The sequence below is a fragment of the Staurois parvus genome, unplaced genomic scaffold, assembly GCF_062004578.1.
Source record: "Staurois parvus isolate SC_StPar_1 unplaced genomic scaffold, SC_StPar_1.0 ptg000619l, whole genome shotgun sequence".
Classification (NCBI taxonomy): Eukaryota; Metazoa; Chordata; class Amphibia; order Anura; family Ranidae; genus Staurois; species Staurois parvus.
Window position 1 is genome coordinate 2,381,811 of NW_028318415.1, and position 13,755 is coordinate 2,395,565.

General features: G+C 44.0%; 1 protein-coding gene across 1 annotated transcript in view; it reads left to right on the plus strand.

Annotated features, from left to right (window-relative positions):
• Window positions 1-11,486: 11,486 nt before the first annotated feature.
• The window catches only part of KIF26B (kinesin family member 26B), a 520,923-nt gene continuing 518,654 nt past the window's right edge, over window positions 11,487-13,755 (plus strand). The window contains exon 1 of the mRNA XM_089693284.1: window positions 11,487-12,218. Coding sequence (XP_089549410.1) covers window positions 12,156-12,218 — 63 coding nt within the window. The 5' untranslated portion in view covers window positions 11,487-12,155. The remainder of the gene's footprint in view (window positions 12,219-13,755) is intronic.

Below are 13,755 nucleotides of genomic sequence, written 5' to 3' on the forward strand. Positions count from 1 at the left end.
CATCTTTTATGTGCTTATTTACTTATTCATCTTTTATGTGCTTATTTACTTATTTTGCCTACACGTGACAGCAGAGACCATGTTAGGGCTTCTTTCTGTCTGAGCAGTGGGTGGCCATTAGTTGGGCCCCTATGTTACCTGGGTGCCAAATTGAAACTAGGAGATGAGAAGGAGCTGTAAATCTTGTAAAGTAAGAGGCACTGTAGACACATACTTCCGGGTGACAACGATTTTTGGGTCATAGAAGAGCGGATGTGCTGATGTACCTGCTCCACTGAGGAGACGCAGAGCAGAAAGGCAGACAACACTGCTGAAAATTAACAGTATAGTAGGGTTGCCAGCCCGAGGAAAAAAAGGTCATCTTAGTAGCACTGGCAGGCTCAGCAGGTAAATACTTTGGAAGCAAAGATATTTTGAAAATTAGACAGTATTCCACTAACTTAGAAAGCTAATGACTGGTAATTTAAAAAGTGAAATGTTGACTTTTCCTGTAATTAGGGAGAGGCACAGTGGCTAAATGGTTAGCACTTCTGCCTGGCAGTACTAAGGTCGTTGGTTGGAATCCTAACCACGGCACTACCTGCCTGGAGTTTGCATGTTCTCCCTGTGCTTGCGTGGGTTTCCTCCAGGTACTTTGGTTTCCTCCCACACTCCAAAGACATGCTGGTAAGTTAATTGGATCCTGTCTAAATTGGCCCTAGTATGTGTATGTATGAATGCAAGTAAGGGACCTTAGATTGTACGTCCCTTGAGGGTTAGGGACTGATGTGAATGTACAATATATATGTAAAGCGCTGCGTAAATTGACAGAACTATATAAGTACCTGTAATAAATAAATAATTACACTTTAAAGCAACACTAAACAACATTCTTATCCTCCAAAAATAATCCATATACTTTCACTACTTAATGGCCCTGTAATCTATTTTATATTAAATCATTCCAAACCTCCCCTCTTCCCTTCAGTTCTGTTTGTTTATCATGAGCAGTGCATGTTAGTTGCAGTTAATTGGCACCACACTATGCCCACTACAAATCCCATAATCTATAGTCTCAGGAGTGAGAAAGAAAAGGTGGTTATATTCCTACATACAGTGGGATCAAGGAGAACGACTATAGCCATCTTCTAGTAGGAAGTCGGATCAGAGCAGCAAAAAAAAAAAAGGAATTTGGAGGAGGCTGCCAGCACTTTTTTGAGTTAAGAATACACACTTCAATAGAACTTATTTCACTTTGAAGTGGTTGTAAACCTCAGAAATGAAATGGACAAAGCATATCCCTCTATGGTGTGCATGTGTCTCTATCCAGGGCACTAAGTGTAATTTCTGCTGCCTAGTTCGTCTGCTATCAACATGAGTAACTTCTAACAAGTTTTCCTGACACCAAGAGAAGAATAGTGACAGGGAGGGAGCTCCAGCTCACAGCCTGTGATTGACAGCCTCAGCTCTGTCCCTCTGTGCTTTTTGAAGGGGGTGTGTTCCTTTCCTCCAATCAGCTTGCAGGTCCACTTGCTGAGCTCTACAGAGTATCATTTCAGTTCTCTGCCCCTTGTTTTCCAAAAGTTCAGACAAGCTGTATAAATTCTGCACTTTGAACAGATGTAGAAGAGAAAGTGCTACAGATAAACAGGTACAACTTATGATTTATTTCATCTCTGTGTAAGAGTTTACAACCAGTTTAAGACTTCATGTAGACTAGCAGCTCCTAAACTTGAGTTTAGGAACTTTCGGTGGTATTTTGCCAAAGCTCCTAAACTTAACTCCATAAACGCCTATGTGTCCATGTACAAACAGGCTTTTAGCAGCGTTTAGGAGTTTCCACGTTTAAGTGAGGTTAAACCTCCCTCTCCTGAACATGGATAACTCGAGTTCAGGATAGGAACATTTTGACCGCCGGCCATAGGAAAATGCAAAAATGCGTTTTTTGCTGCATTTTGCTGCGGTCACCATAGGCTAGTGTACATGAAGCCTAAGTATGGTTGTCTCCTCTGCCCTTATTACATTAATAGATGTGTTATTATGGGGCATTTAAGTGAAAGGACACTTCCAAACTAACAAGCTTATTATATTGTGTAAGCCATTTGTGGAGACATTGGGTGATAAAACAAGGACTGTCTGTAATGTTTTAAGTTATATTTTTTATGGAGGTTAAGAGAACCGGCTGTATATACTGAATGAGCATATATAAACATAAATAATCAAGAAAACAACAGTCAATTCACATGCAAGCTCAAATTTTCATGTTGAAGTGTGTCTTGTAGAATTAACCAAACAAACATTTACCAGCATTCTGGGTCTGTGAAAATCGCATTGGACTCTGGCACAGGGGCAGACTGACCATTTGGAAACTGCCTGAGGGCCCGGGGTCAGTAGGGGGCCCCATGAGATGCCTCTGTTACCTTTTTCATAGGCTTCTTTGAGTTGGGCAAGGACACAGGGGCCCCATGATCGCCTATTGCCCGGGGGCCCCATGAGTTGTCAGTCTGCCCCTGCTCTGAGATATGACTCAGTGGTGAAAATCATGTCCAGGCCTATTTAAAGTGATATTAAACCTTCATTTTTCTATTAAATGAATAAACATGTCTATACTTACCTGCTCTGTACAATGTTTTTCTTCTGGTGTCCCCCACCGGCACTCCAGGTCCTTACTCTGTGGCAGGTGCACCCATGGAAAGCCGCTTTCCATAGGGGCACCCAGGCGGGCTCCCTCCCGAGCTGCCCTGTCTGTGTCCATTGACACAGAGCAGGCGGCTCAGTCCCACCCCCCACTCCTGTGTCACATCATTGACTTAATAGCAGCATTTTGGAGACTATATATCTGTATTTTTTTTATAATGTCAGGGTCACTTTAACTTGTTTATAACATTTAAACTAATTTTGAAATGTAATGCTTAAAGGACAATTCACTTATTATATAACCCCCCCCATCCCCTCTTCCTAGCCCCTAAACTGCACTGCACTGAACAGTCTAACCCCCTGGGTGCTTACTTACCTGCTCTGATCACAATGGCCTCTTGGGTTGTTTCCATCCTGACCAGTAAAAATCTAGGGTCAGGCTATCTGCAATTTCAGGAAACATCACCGGTGTCCTTCAGCCTTCATCTGTGCGCTGTGGTCCCATTCATTGCTGTGGGGAGCTGTACACATGACAACCTCTAGCCATCCTCCAGAGTACAGCTCTTCCAATAGGAATGGAGCTGTGGCACATATGCACAGACTGCCAGATTGTACAGAACCCAACTGGACTGCACAGTGAGCTCTCATGCACACGGGATGTTTTGATAACGCTGGTATAAATGTGAGTTTTTCAGCTTTTTCTAGCATTTTTGCATTAGCGTTTAGCAATGTTTTCCCGCGTTTTTCTATGTTTGCGTATTTTAGCGTTTTTTTAATCCCCCCCCCCAATTTTGTTTCAAAAAACATCCAAAAATGCCGATTTGTGGCGTTTTACCAAGTTTTGCCACGTTTCAGCGTTAGAGCATTTCTACAGCTAAAAAACTCCTCTAGAAACCCACTAGTTTGGGGTTTTTTTCCAGCCAAAAAATGTCCCAGCCAAAAAACGTTGATTACAGTCTATGTATGCATGGACACATAGGATAACATGCCGGGGAATTTACTGACTGTAGAAAAAATGTCAAACGCCAAAAACAGCCGCTGTAAAAACGTCCAATGTGCATGAGGGCTGAAGATTGTTGGATTGAGGACAAAGGCAAGCATCAGATCAGGTGGACGGAACTAAGAGGGGGTGGCTACATTCATTACAGGACAGCATGTACCACAGAAACAGCTGACCTTTTAACTAACGCTAAAAAATTAACTTGTACCTCGTAACCATAAATTACACCTTTCACAATTAAAATTAAGTAATAAAATATGAAAACAGAGAAAAGCACACATTCTAAAAATCGGTATAACTGCAGAGATACAGGCAGCTAATTGTTAATGGGAATCTGAACTTTCTGCGTCAGGGTCAAGCTTGGTCCTTTTCCTACTTCCCAGACTTCCCTTCAGTCTGTGATTGGGTGTCTAGTCTCCTAAACACCCCCCCTCCCCAATCATAATGCAGTTCTACAGGGCATGCCCATGTGACAAAGGGGGCACTGCAGATAGGGCCAGGACAAGAGGTGGGAGGGAGGGGCAGCTGCCCTAGGCAGGGCTTAGTGCTGGAGGAGAAGAGCCAGATGTGGAGAGGAGGAGAGAACTGGGAGGAGGGGTGGATTGTGCTCTCTCCCCCCTCCAGCTCCTTCTTCTACTGCTGCAGCTCTCCTTGATCTGCTGGATTGACACTGTGCAGTGTTTATCTTCCCCCATCTCATTCCAACAAAGAACATGGTTATGGGTTGGGTAAGCAAACACCAGTGGCAAAATGACAGCCAGTGGCACGTCTAGTGCTGGGCCCCAGCGCTGTAATCCTATAGCCTCCCTTTGGTGCCGGATTTTTTTTTTTGGGGTGGGGGATTTTTGCTGACATATAATGCTCATACATTTTCTTTTCGAAGGGGCATCTTCACCCTGGCCTCTAGATAACTTTGTCCCGGCACTGCCTGTATTATTATTATTATTATTATTATACAGGATGTATATAGCGCCAACAGTTGGCTCAGCGCTTTACAATATAACGGGAGAAAAATACAGCAACAATACAGTTCAATACAAGAGGGATAGGAGGGCCCTGCTCCTTGGAGCTTACAATCTAAGAGCAGGCTTCTCTGCTCTGCACTGCTTTAAGATGAAGATCTTATAGCCAGGTCCTAGCATCACTCAGACTTCAAAGAAGGGTTTTTTTTTCGCTACTGGAGCCAATCCACCCTACACTGCAAGGGTTAAAATCTTCTTAAGTCTAGGGGTAGGTGAATAAGGTGTTAAGTCTAGGGGTAGAGAAATAAGGTGTTAAGTCTAGGGGTAGAGAAATAAGGTGTTAAGTCTAGGGGTAGGTGAAGAAGGTGTTAAGTCTAGTGGTAGGTGAATAAGGTGTTAAGTCTAGTGGTAGAGAAATAAGGTGTTAAGTCTAGGGGTAGAGAAATAAGGTGTTAAGTCTAGGGGTAGGTGAATAAGGTGTTAAGTCTAGGGGTAGGTGAATAAGGTGTTACGTCTAGGGGTAGGTGAATAAGGTGTTAAGTCTAGGGGTAGGTGAATAAGGTGTTAAGTCTAGGCTTAGGTGAATAAGGTGTTAAGTCTAGGCTTAGGTGAATAAGGTGTTAAGTCTAGGGGTAGGTGAATAAGGTGTTAAGTCTAGGGGTAGGTGAATAAGGTGTTAAGTCTAGGTTTAGGTGAATAAGGTGTTAAGTCTAGGGGTAGGTGAATAAGGTGTTACGTCTAGGGGTAGGTGAATAAGGTGTTAAGTCTAGGCTTAGGTGAATAAGGTGTTAAGTCTAGGCTTAGGTGAATAAGGTGTTAAGTCTAGGGGTAGGTGAATAAGGTGTTAAGTCTAGGGGTAGGTGAATAAGGTGTTAAGTCTAGGCTTAGGTGAATAAGGTGTTAAGTCTAGGCTTAGGTGAATAAGGTGTTAAGTCTAGGGGTAGGTGAATAAGGTGTTAAGTCTAGGGGTAGGTGAAGAAGGTGTTAAGTCTAGGGGTAGGTGAATAAGGTGTTAAGTCTAGGGGTAGGTGAAGAAGGTGTTAAGTCTAGGGGTAGGTGAATAAGGGGTTAAGTCTAGGGGTAGGTGAATAAGGTGTTAAGTCTAGGCTTAGGTGAATAAGGTGTTAAGTCTAGGGGTAGGTGAATAAGGTGTTAAGTCTAGGGGTAGGTGAATAAGGTGTTAAGTCTAGGCTTAGGTGAATAAGGTGTTAAGTCTAGGGGTAGGTGAATAAGGTGTTAAGTCTAGGGGTAGGTGAATAAGGTGTTAAGTCTAGGGGTAGGTGAATAAGGTGTTACGTCTAGGCTTAGGTGAATAAGGTGTTAAGTCTAGGGGTAGGTGAATAAGGTGTTAAGTCTAGGTTTAGGTGAATAAGGTGTTAAGTCTAGGTTTAGGTGAATAAGGTGTTAAGTCTAGGGATAGGTGAAGAAGGTGTTAAGTCTAGGGATAGGTGAAGAAGGTGTTAAGTCTAGGGATAGGTGAAGAAGGTGTTAAGTCTAGGGATAGGTGAAGAAGGTGTTAAGTCTAGGGGTAGGTGAAGAAGGTGTTAAGTCTAGGCTTAGGTGAATAAGGTGTTAAGTCTAGGGGTAGGTGAATAAGGTGTTATGTCTTTGGGTAGAGGAATAGGAGGAATTTACTTTACTCCTTGCCCCCCCCCCCCCCACTACTACTCTTCTCTTTTCTCTGAAGCACTGGGTTGTGGTTGGGCCCTTGCCTTCCCCACATATGGTGCAGAATTATTGGTCAGCATGTGACCACTGGCTAGAGCATCTTAAAGTGGAACTATGTGGCATCTAAGCGCAACAAATCAAAAATGCTATTTGATTAATTTTTCAAGTGTTAGTGAACCCACAACAGTAAAATCAGTCTTTATATGCAGTAAAGCATGCTTGTTATACTCACTGTGGAACCTAAGGGGTTAATCCTCTGCATTGTGTAAAAAATGCTGTTTGATACTGACTTCTCTGATCCTCCTCTTCTTCCAGTGTCCCCCGCTTAGCTCCTGATAAGACATATGTTGTGGAGACACTCTGCACATGCTCAGTTTGGTGTGTATTGCTAGAGAGTTTTTTTTTTTTCTTGGGAGAGTGCATGTGATCAGTAGGCAACCTGCGGCTCTCCAGCTGTTGCAGGACTACAAGTTCCATCATGCCTCTGCAAGTCATAGCTGTAACTGTCAGTTTTGTAATGTTGCAATGCATCATGGGAAATGTTGTTCCACAACAGCTAGAGAGCCGCAGGTTGCCTACCCCTGGTCTAGACAGAGGTCAGGGGTCCTGCATCCTTCTAGAGCAGAATGAAAACTCCTATCAGCTTTAAAAACACTGCAGCTTGTCTCATCAGAACACTAAGGCCTGTTCATGTTTATGTGATGCATTTTCAGTGCATTTATGTGTTTTAGGCACATTACCATTGAATTCTATATTTTATTTATTTATTTCAGGTACTTATATAGCACCGTCGGTTTTACGCAGCTCTTTACATATATATATATATATTGTACACATCAGTCCCTAACCCTCAAGGGGTGTACAATCTAAGGTCCCTAACTCACATTCATTCATACACATATTAGGGCCAGTTTAGACAGGATCCAATTAACCTACCAGTATGTCTTTGGAATGTGGGAGGAAACTAGAGTAAACCCACACAGGCACAGGGAAAACATGCAAACTCCAGGCAGTGTTTTCATAAAGCACATCAAAGATGCAGGTAGCAGTATTTTTTTTTTTAACGCACATGCATATAAAGCAAACAGTTGTGAACCAGGCATAGGAGTGCACCAGCTGATTATAATGAACCAGTCTCTCCCAGGGGCGGACTGATCATTCGAGCACTGCCTGAGGGCCCGGGGTCAGTAAGGGGCCCCATGAGATGCCCCTGGTACCTTTTTTATAGGCTTTTTTGAGTGTGGGCAAGGATACAGGGGCCCCATGATCCCCTATTGCCCGCGGGCCCCATGAGTTGTCAGTCCGCCCCTGGTCTCTCCCATTCACAATCACTCTGCAAAGGATATAATGAAACAAACAGCTTGTTCTCCAGAGCAGAAGCAGGTAGGGCTCTGCAACAATCTTTCTTAAAATCCTTACAATGTACTGTATATACGTAAATCACCAAAAAGGGATTTTTTTTTCAACAAAAGTGGACACACTTTAACAATAAAGACCCTCACCTTAAATGGGGATGATAATCTCATCTCAAGCCAGCTCCCCACATCATTCAAAATGAACACAGTTATCTCAGACTACTATATAAACAGAAAGAATATATGAATAGTCAACTTTGCATCCATGTCTCTGAATATCTCATGACCACCATATATAAACTGTTAGTAACAGATCACCTATCCCACCTGGTCATCTCTCGCCACCTTCAGCCTGTTTACAGTAGATTTTGCCAAGAGGGGGTTGACTTGTAGGGTTCCTCTTGTCGTGTTTTGTCAATTGTCATACAGTGGCTGAAGCATGATAAATTGCACAGGTGTGAATGGGGTGGGTCCATATATAGGTGTGTACACTCAACTGTTCAGTACAGTAGCTAAGTGGTTAGATCTTCCACCTGGTAGCACAGGGGCCTTCAATTCAAATTCCAACCATGGCACCACCTGCCTGGAGTCTGCATGTTCTCCCTGTGCCTGCGTGGGTTTCCTCTGGGTTTGCTCCCACACTCCAAAGACATGCTGGCAGGTTAATTGGATCCTGTCTAAATTGGCCCTAGTATGTGTATGTAAGTTAGGGACCTTACATTGTACGCCCCTTAAGGGCAGGGACTGATGTAAATGTACAATATACATGGAAAGTGCTGCATAAATTGTAGGCGCTATATATGTACTTATAATAATAACTGTTCCCAAAGTGCATGCTTATGGAAAGATCATTTAACTATGAATTGTACCTCAATTTCCGACTAGATATGTGCGCTTCTTTTCGTTTCAAATTGAAATTTAGACAACATTTTCCAAATTTCCGAATGACAATAGTAATGAATTTGAACGAATCTGATATAATGAGATGAAATTTCATCCAAAATTTGAATCGAATTTGAATCGATTTCAAAAATGAATTTTGAAAAGAATAAAACAGAAAAGAATAGTAAAGAATAGAATACATTTGGATAGAATAGAATGGAATGGAAGAGAATATAATAAAATAAATATAGCCATCTTCAAAAATTTTAATTTAAAAAAGAATAGAACAAAACAGAATAGACTAGAGTATAAGAGAATAGAATAGCAAATAAAGGAATAGAATAAAATAGAATAGAAAAAATTGAGAAGAGAATAAAATAGAAAGAACATACCTGTCTTCCAAAATTCTAATTTAAAAAACAATAGAATAAAACAGAACAGAATAGAACAGAAAAGAACAGAGTAAAACAGAATAGAAATGCAAAAAAATCAAATCAAATATAATAGAAAAAAAAGGAATAGAATAGAAATAATTAGAATAAAATAGAATAGAAATAAAGGAATAGAATAGAACAGAAAAGAATAGCATAGAAAAAATAGAATAAAATAAAAGAATATAAAAGAATAGAGTAAAACAGAACAAAACAGAATAGAAAATAAAATAATTTAATAAAATGGAATAGAAAATAAAGGAATAGAATAGAAAAGCATATAATAAAATAGAATAGAAAATAAAGGAATAGAATAGAAAATAAAAGAATAGAATGGAAAAAATAGCATGACATAGAAAGAATATAACTGTCTTACGAAATTTGAATTTCGAATAGAATAGAACCAGCTATTCTTCACAATGAAATTGGATCGATTTGATATTTTCAATTCAAATACTTTGAATCCATTGGAAAAGTTTGAATCTAGTCAATAATGAAAAAATGAATTTCGTTAAGATTGCAACAGAACAAAATGAGTAACTGAACGTATCAATCCGAAACTAAATGAAGATTTTCGTTCTGCACATTCTACTCCTGACCACAATGTCATCCCAATGAATAGATAGCTCATTGTATAGAACGTTTCTCGATCTTGATGTTGTTTGGGTTCCTCTGGGGTTCCGCAAGCATGCAACCTAGTTTGCCCTGGATCAATGTCATGAGTTGCCATGGTGTGGGCAGGCTGTCCACCAGTATCATAACAACCAATGACGCTCTAGGGTCAGGGTGCATGGCATCATTCGTTGCTATGGCATTGGCGGCCACCCTGCACCATGGCAATGTATGATGCTGATCCAGAGCAGCTAGCATGTAGGGCTGCCCCCAGCATCCAGGAGAGGATGGAAGTCCACCTCCTGCAGACTAGCTCCACCCCAGTATGGCTCTAAAGTGAAGAGGGACTATGTGATTGGGGGCCCGGTATTGGGGAACTGTGTGATTTGGGGGTCTGTGGTGGGGGGAGAGACTGTGCGATTTGGGGGTCTGTGATGGGGGGACAGACTGTGCGATTTGGGGGTCTGTGATGGGGGGACAGACTGTGTGATTTGGGGGTCTGTGATGGGGGGACAGACTGTGTGATTTGGGGGTCTGTGATGGGGGGACAGACTGTGTGATTTGGGGGTCTGTGATGGGGGGACAGACTGTGTGATTTGTGGGTCTGTGATGGGGGGACAGACTGTGTGATTTGGGGGTTTGTGATGGGGGGACAGACTGTGTGATTTGGGGGTCTGTGATGTGTGAACTATGTGACTTGGCAGTGCTCTGATGTGATGGAGGACCTCTGACATGGTGGGGGGGCCTCTGATGTGATGGGGTCTTCTTGCGTAAAGGTAAGCCTCTGATTTGAAGGGGGAATCTGACATGAAAGAGGGACTCTGATATGAATAGAGGTTCTGATGTGATGGGGGGCCCTCTAAATTGATGGGGAGACCTCTGATGTGATGGTTGGACCTTTAAAGTGAGGGGGGACTCTGATGTGATGGTGGGAATCTGATGTTAAGGGAACTTTGATGTGAAGTGGGACTGTGATGGTTGGACCCCTGATGTGAAGTGGACTTTGATGTGATGTGGGGGTTCTGAGGTGAGGGTTGGACCCCTGATGGTTGGAGCTCTAGTGTAAAGGGGGGCTCTAATTTGATGGGGACTATGATGTGAAGTGGGAGCTCTGAGGGTTGGAGCTTTGATGTGAGGGTTGGACCTCTGATGTGAAGTCGACTTTGATGTGAAGTGGGGGCTCTGATGTGTGGGTAGGACCTCTGCTGTGATTGCTGGAGCTCTGATGTGAAGGGGACCTCGATGTGAGGGTAGGACCTCTGATGTGAAGGTTGGACCTCTGATGTGAAGAGGACTCTGATGTGAAGCGGGGGCTCTGATGTGAGGGTAGGACCTCTGATGTGATGGTTGGAGCTCTGATGTGAAGAGGACCTTGATGTGAAGCGGGGGCTCTGATGGGATGGTTGGACCTCTGATGGGATGGGAGGACTCCGGTGTGATTATCGGGCCTCTAATGTAACGGTTGGACCTCTCATGTAAAGGAAACTCTGAAGTGATGATTGGACCTCTGATGTGAAGGGGGGATCTGACTTGAAGGGGACTTTGATGTGAAGTTGGAGCTCAGTTGTGATGGTTGGATCACTGATATAATGGTGTGACTCTGATGTAAAGGTGGGCTCGGATGTAAAGGGTGACTCTGATGTAAAGGGGGACTCTGACGTAAAGGGGGCTCTGATGTAAAGGGTGACTCTGTTGTAAAGGGGGACTCTGACGTAAAGGGGGCTCTGATGTAAAGGGGGACTCTGATGCAAACATAATTTGATGGAGCCATTTGTTTGTGTCTTCCAGGCTCACGAATGAGTAACATCTACATTTGAGCCGGGGTGTCCTGGGATTTTGCCTGTTCTGATGGGGTGCTGCGACTGCTAGAAGGCCGGGGCAGGCTCCTCCACCCTGAGCTCCTAGTAATGAACCTCCTGGCCTCCACTGGTGACTGAGGTGGAGGTGTCTTCCATCAAAGCCATGTTTAATATGGGAGTAAATGGCCTCCATGATCCCCTCTATTGCTGTGTGAGCATTACAAGCCGCAGTCCGGAGCGCCTGAGAGGCACCCAGCCTCCTATAAAACATTCATCAAACGGAGGGGATTCCAGCAGACATGAATATTTGTCGTTTATGAGCGGCTCCCTCAGATGTACGCCGTGCGAGGCGGGAAACAATCGGGGAACGAGCGTTCTGCAGACATGAGGAGCTGAGCGGAGGGGAGAGTCGGCCGCCAGTAAGTGTCAGTCAAGGTGTGCTGTACACCGCATGAGGGAGAAGGCACATCCCAGCCCAGACACTGGAGGAGGGGGAAGGAAATCTCCTCAGCAAGTCATTGCCGATACCACAGAGAGCGGCTCGGCTCTGCCGGCTCATCTAGGTGCCTGTATTGAGGGGACAGGCAGGCTCCTCCCTGACACCGAGCCCAGGGCAGGCTCCTCTCCAACTCCCCACACTCTGCCGCCTGTGAATGAAGGGAGTCATTGATGTGTACCCGCTGGACGTGTGCGCTGTGTACGGCCACATAGAGGAGCCCCAACAACCATCGGCGATCACTGGAGGGAGCCGACCTATAGTCCGTGCAGGCTGATCCTTACCTCCGGAGACACACAACACATCTGGATGTATCGGATCTCCTCTGATCACCATGAGCTCCGTGACTGGGAATAAAGACAGGAGCGCTGTCCCCTCCAGGAACAGAAAATACGGGGTAAGTCCTCATCAGAGCCGGGGGAGGGGGGCAGCAGGTAGGTACCCCACATCTGGAGCAACCTTCCTCCACCTCTTCACCCCACAGGAACCACTGGGATCAAAATCAGGGACCACTACAAAAAAAACAATTCATTGATGGCCAGTGGGAATATGCCCTTTATAAAGGAGATCGGTAGGAAGAATGTCATCCTCACCTAGGTGATCACTAATTACAATGCCCCCTTACATTGGTGCTCAGCCAGATGAATGTCCCCTTCACAGTCCTGGTCAATAGGAAGGCTATCATCCTCACATGGAAGAATGTCCCCCTTACATTTATGGCCAGTAGGAGGAATTGCCCCCTTACAGTGGTGATCAGTAGGTAGAATGCCCCCCCAACAGTGGTGATCATAAAGAAGAATGTCCCCCTTTCATTGGTGGTCAGTAGGAAGAATGTCCTCCTAGCATGGGTGAACAATAGAAAGAATGTCCTCCTTCCAGTTCTGGTGAGTAGGAATAATGTTCTCTTCACATGGGTGATCACTAAGAGGAATGTTCTCCTTACATTGATGGTTAGTAGGAGGAATGTTCTCCTTACATTGATGGTTAGTAGGAGGAATGTTCTCCTTACATTGATGGTTAGTAGGAAGAATGTTCTCCTTACATTGATGGTTAGTAGGAAGAATGTTCCCTTTACATTGATGGTTAGTAGGAGGAATGTTCTCCTTACATTGATGGTTAGTAGGAGGAATGTTCTCCTTACATTGATGGTTAGTAGGAGGAATGTTCTCCTTACATTGATGGTTAGTAGGAGGAATGTTCTCCTTACATTGATGGTTAGTAGGAAGACTGTTCCCCTTACATTGATGGTTAGTAGGGAGAATGTCCCCCTTCCAGTGTTGGTAGGTGGGAAGAATGTCCTCCTAGCATGGGTGATCACTAGGAAGAATGTCCTCCTTCCAGTGGTGGTCAGTAGGAAGAATGTCCTCCTAGCATGGGTGATCACTAGGAAGAATGTCCTCCTTCCAGTTGTGGTTAGTAGGAAGAATTTCCTCTTCACATGGGTAATCATTAGGAAGAATGTCCTCCTTCCAGTGGTGGTCAATAGGAAGAATGTCCTCCTAGCACGGGGGAACACTAGGAGAAATGTCCCCCTTCCAGTGGTGGTAGGTGGGAAGAATGTCCTCTTCACATAGGTGATCACTAGGAAGAATGTCCCCTTTCCATTGGTGGTTAGTGGGAAGAATGTCCTCTTCACATGGGTGATGACTAGGAAGAATGTCCCCTTTCCATTGGTGGTTAGTGGGAAGAATGTCCTCTTCACATGGGTGATGACTAGGAAGAATGTCCCCTTTCCATTGGTGGTTAGTGGGAAGAATGTCCTCTTCACATAGGTGATCACTAGGAAGAATGTCCCCCTTGCACTTGTGGTCAGTAGGAAGAATTCCCCACTTACAGTGGTGGTTAGTGAGAAGAATGTTCCCCCTAGAAAAGTCAGTGAGAAGAATGTTCCCAGTATAATGGTGGTCAGTGGGAATAATGTCCCCATGCAGTGG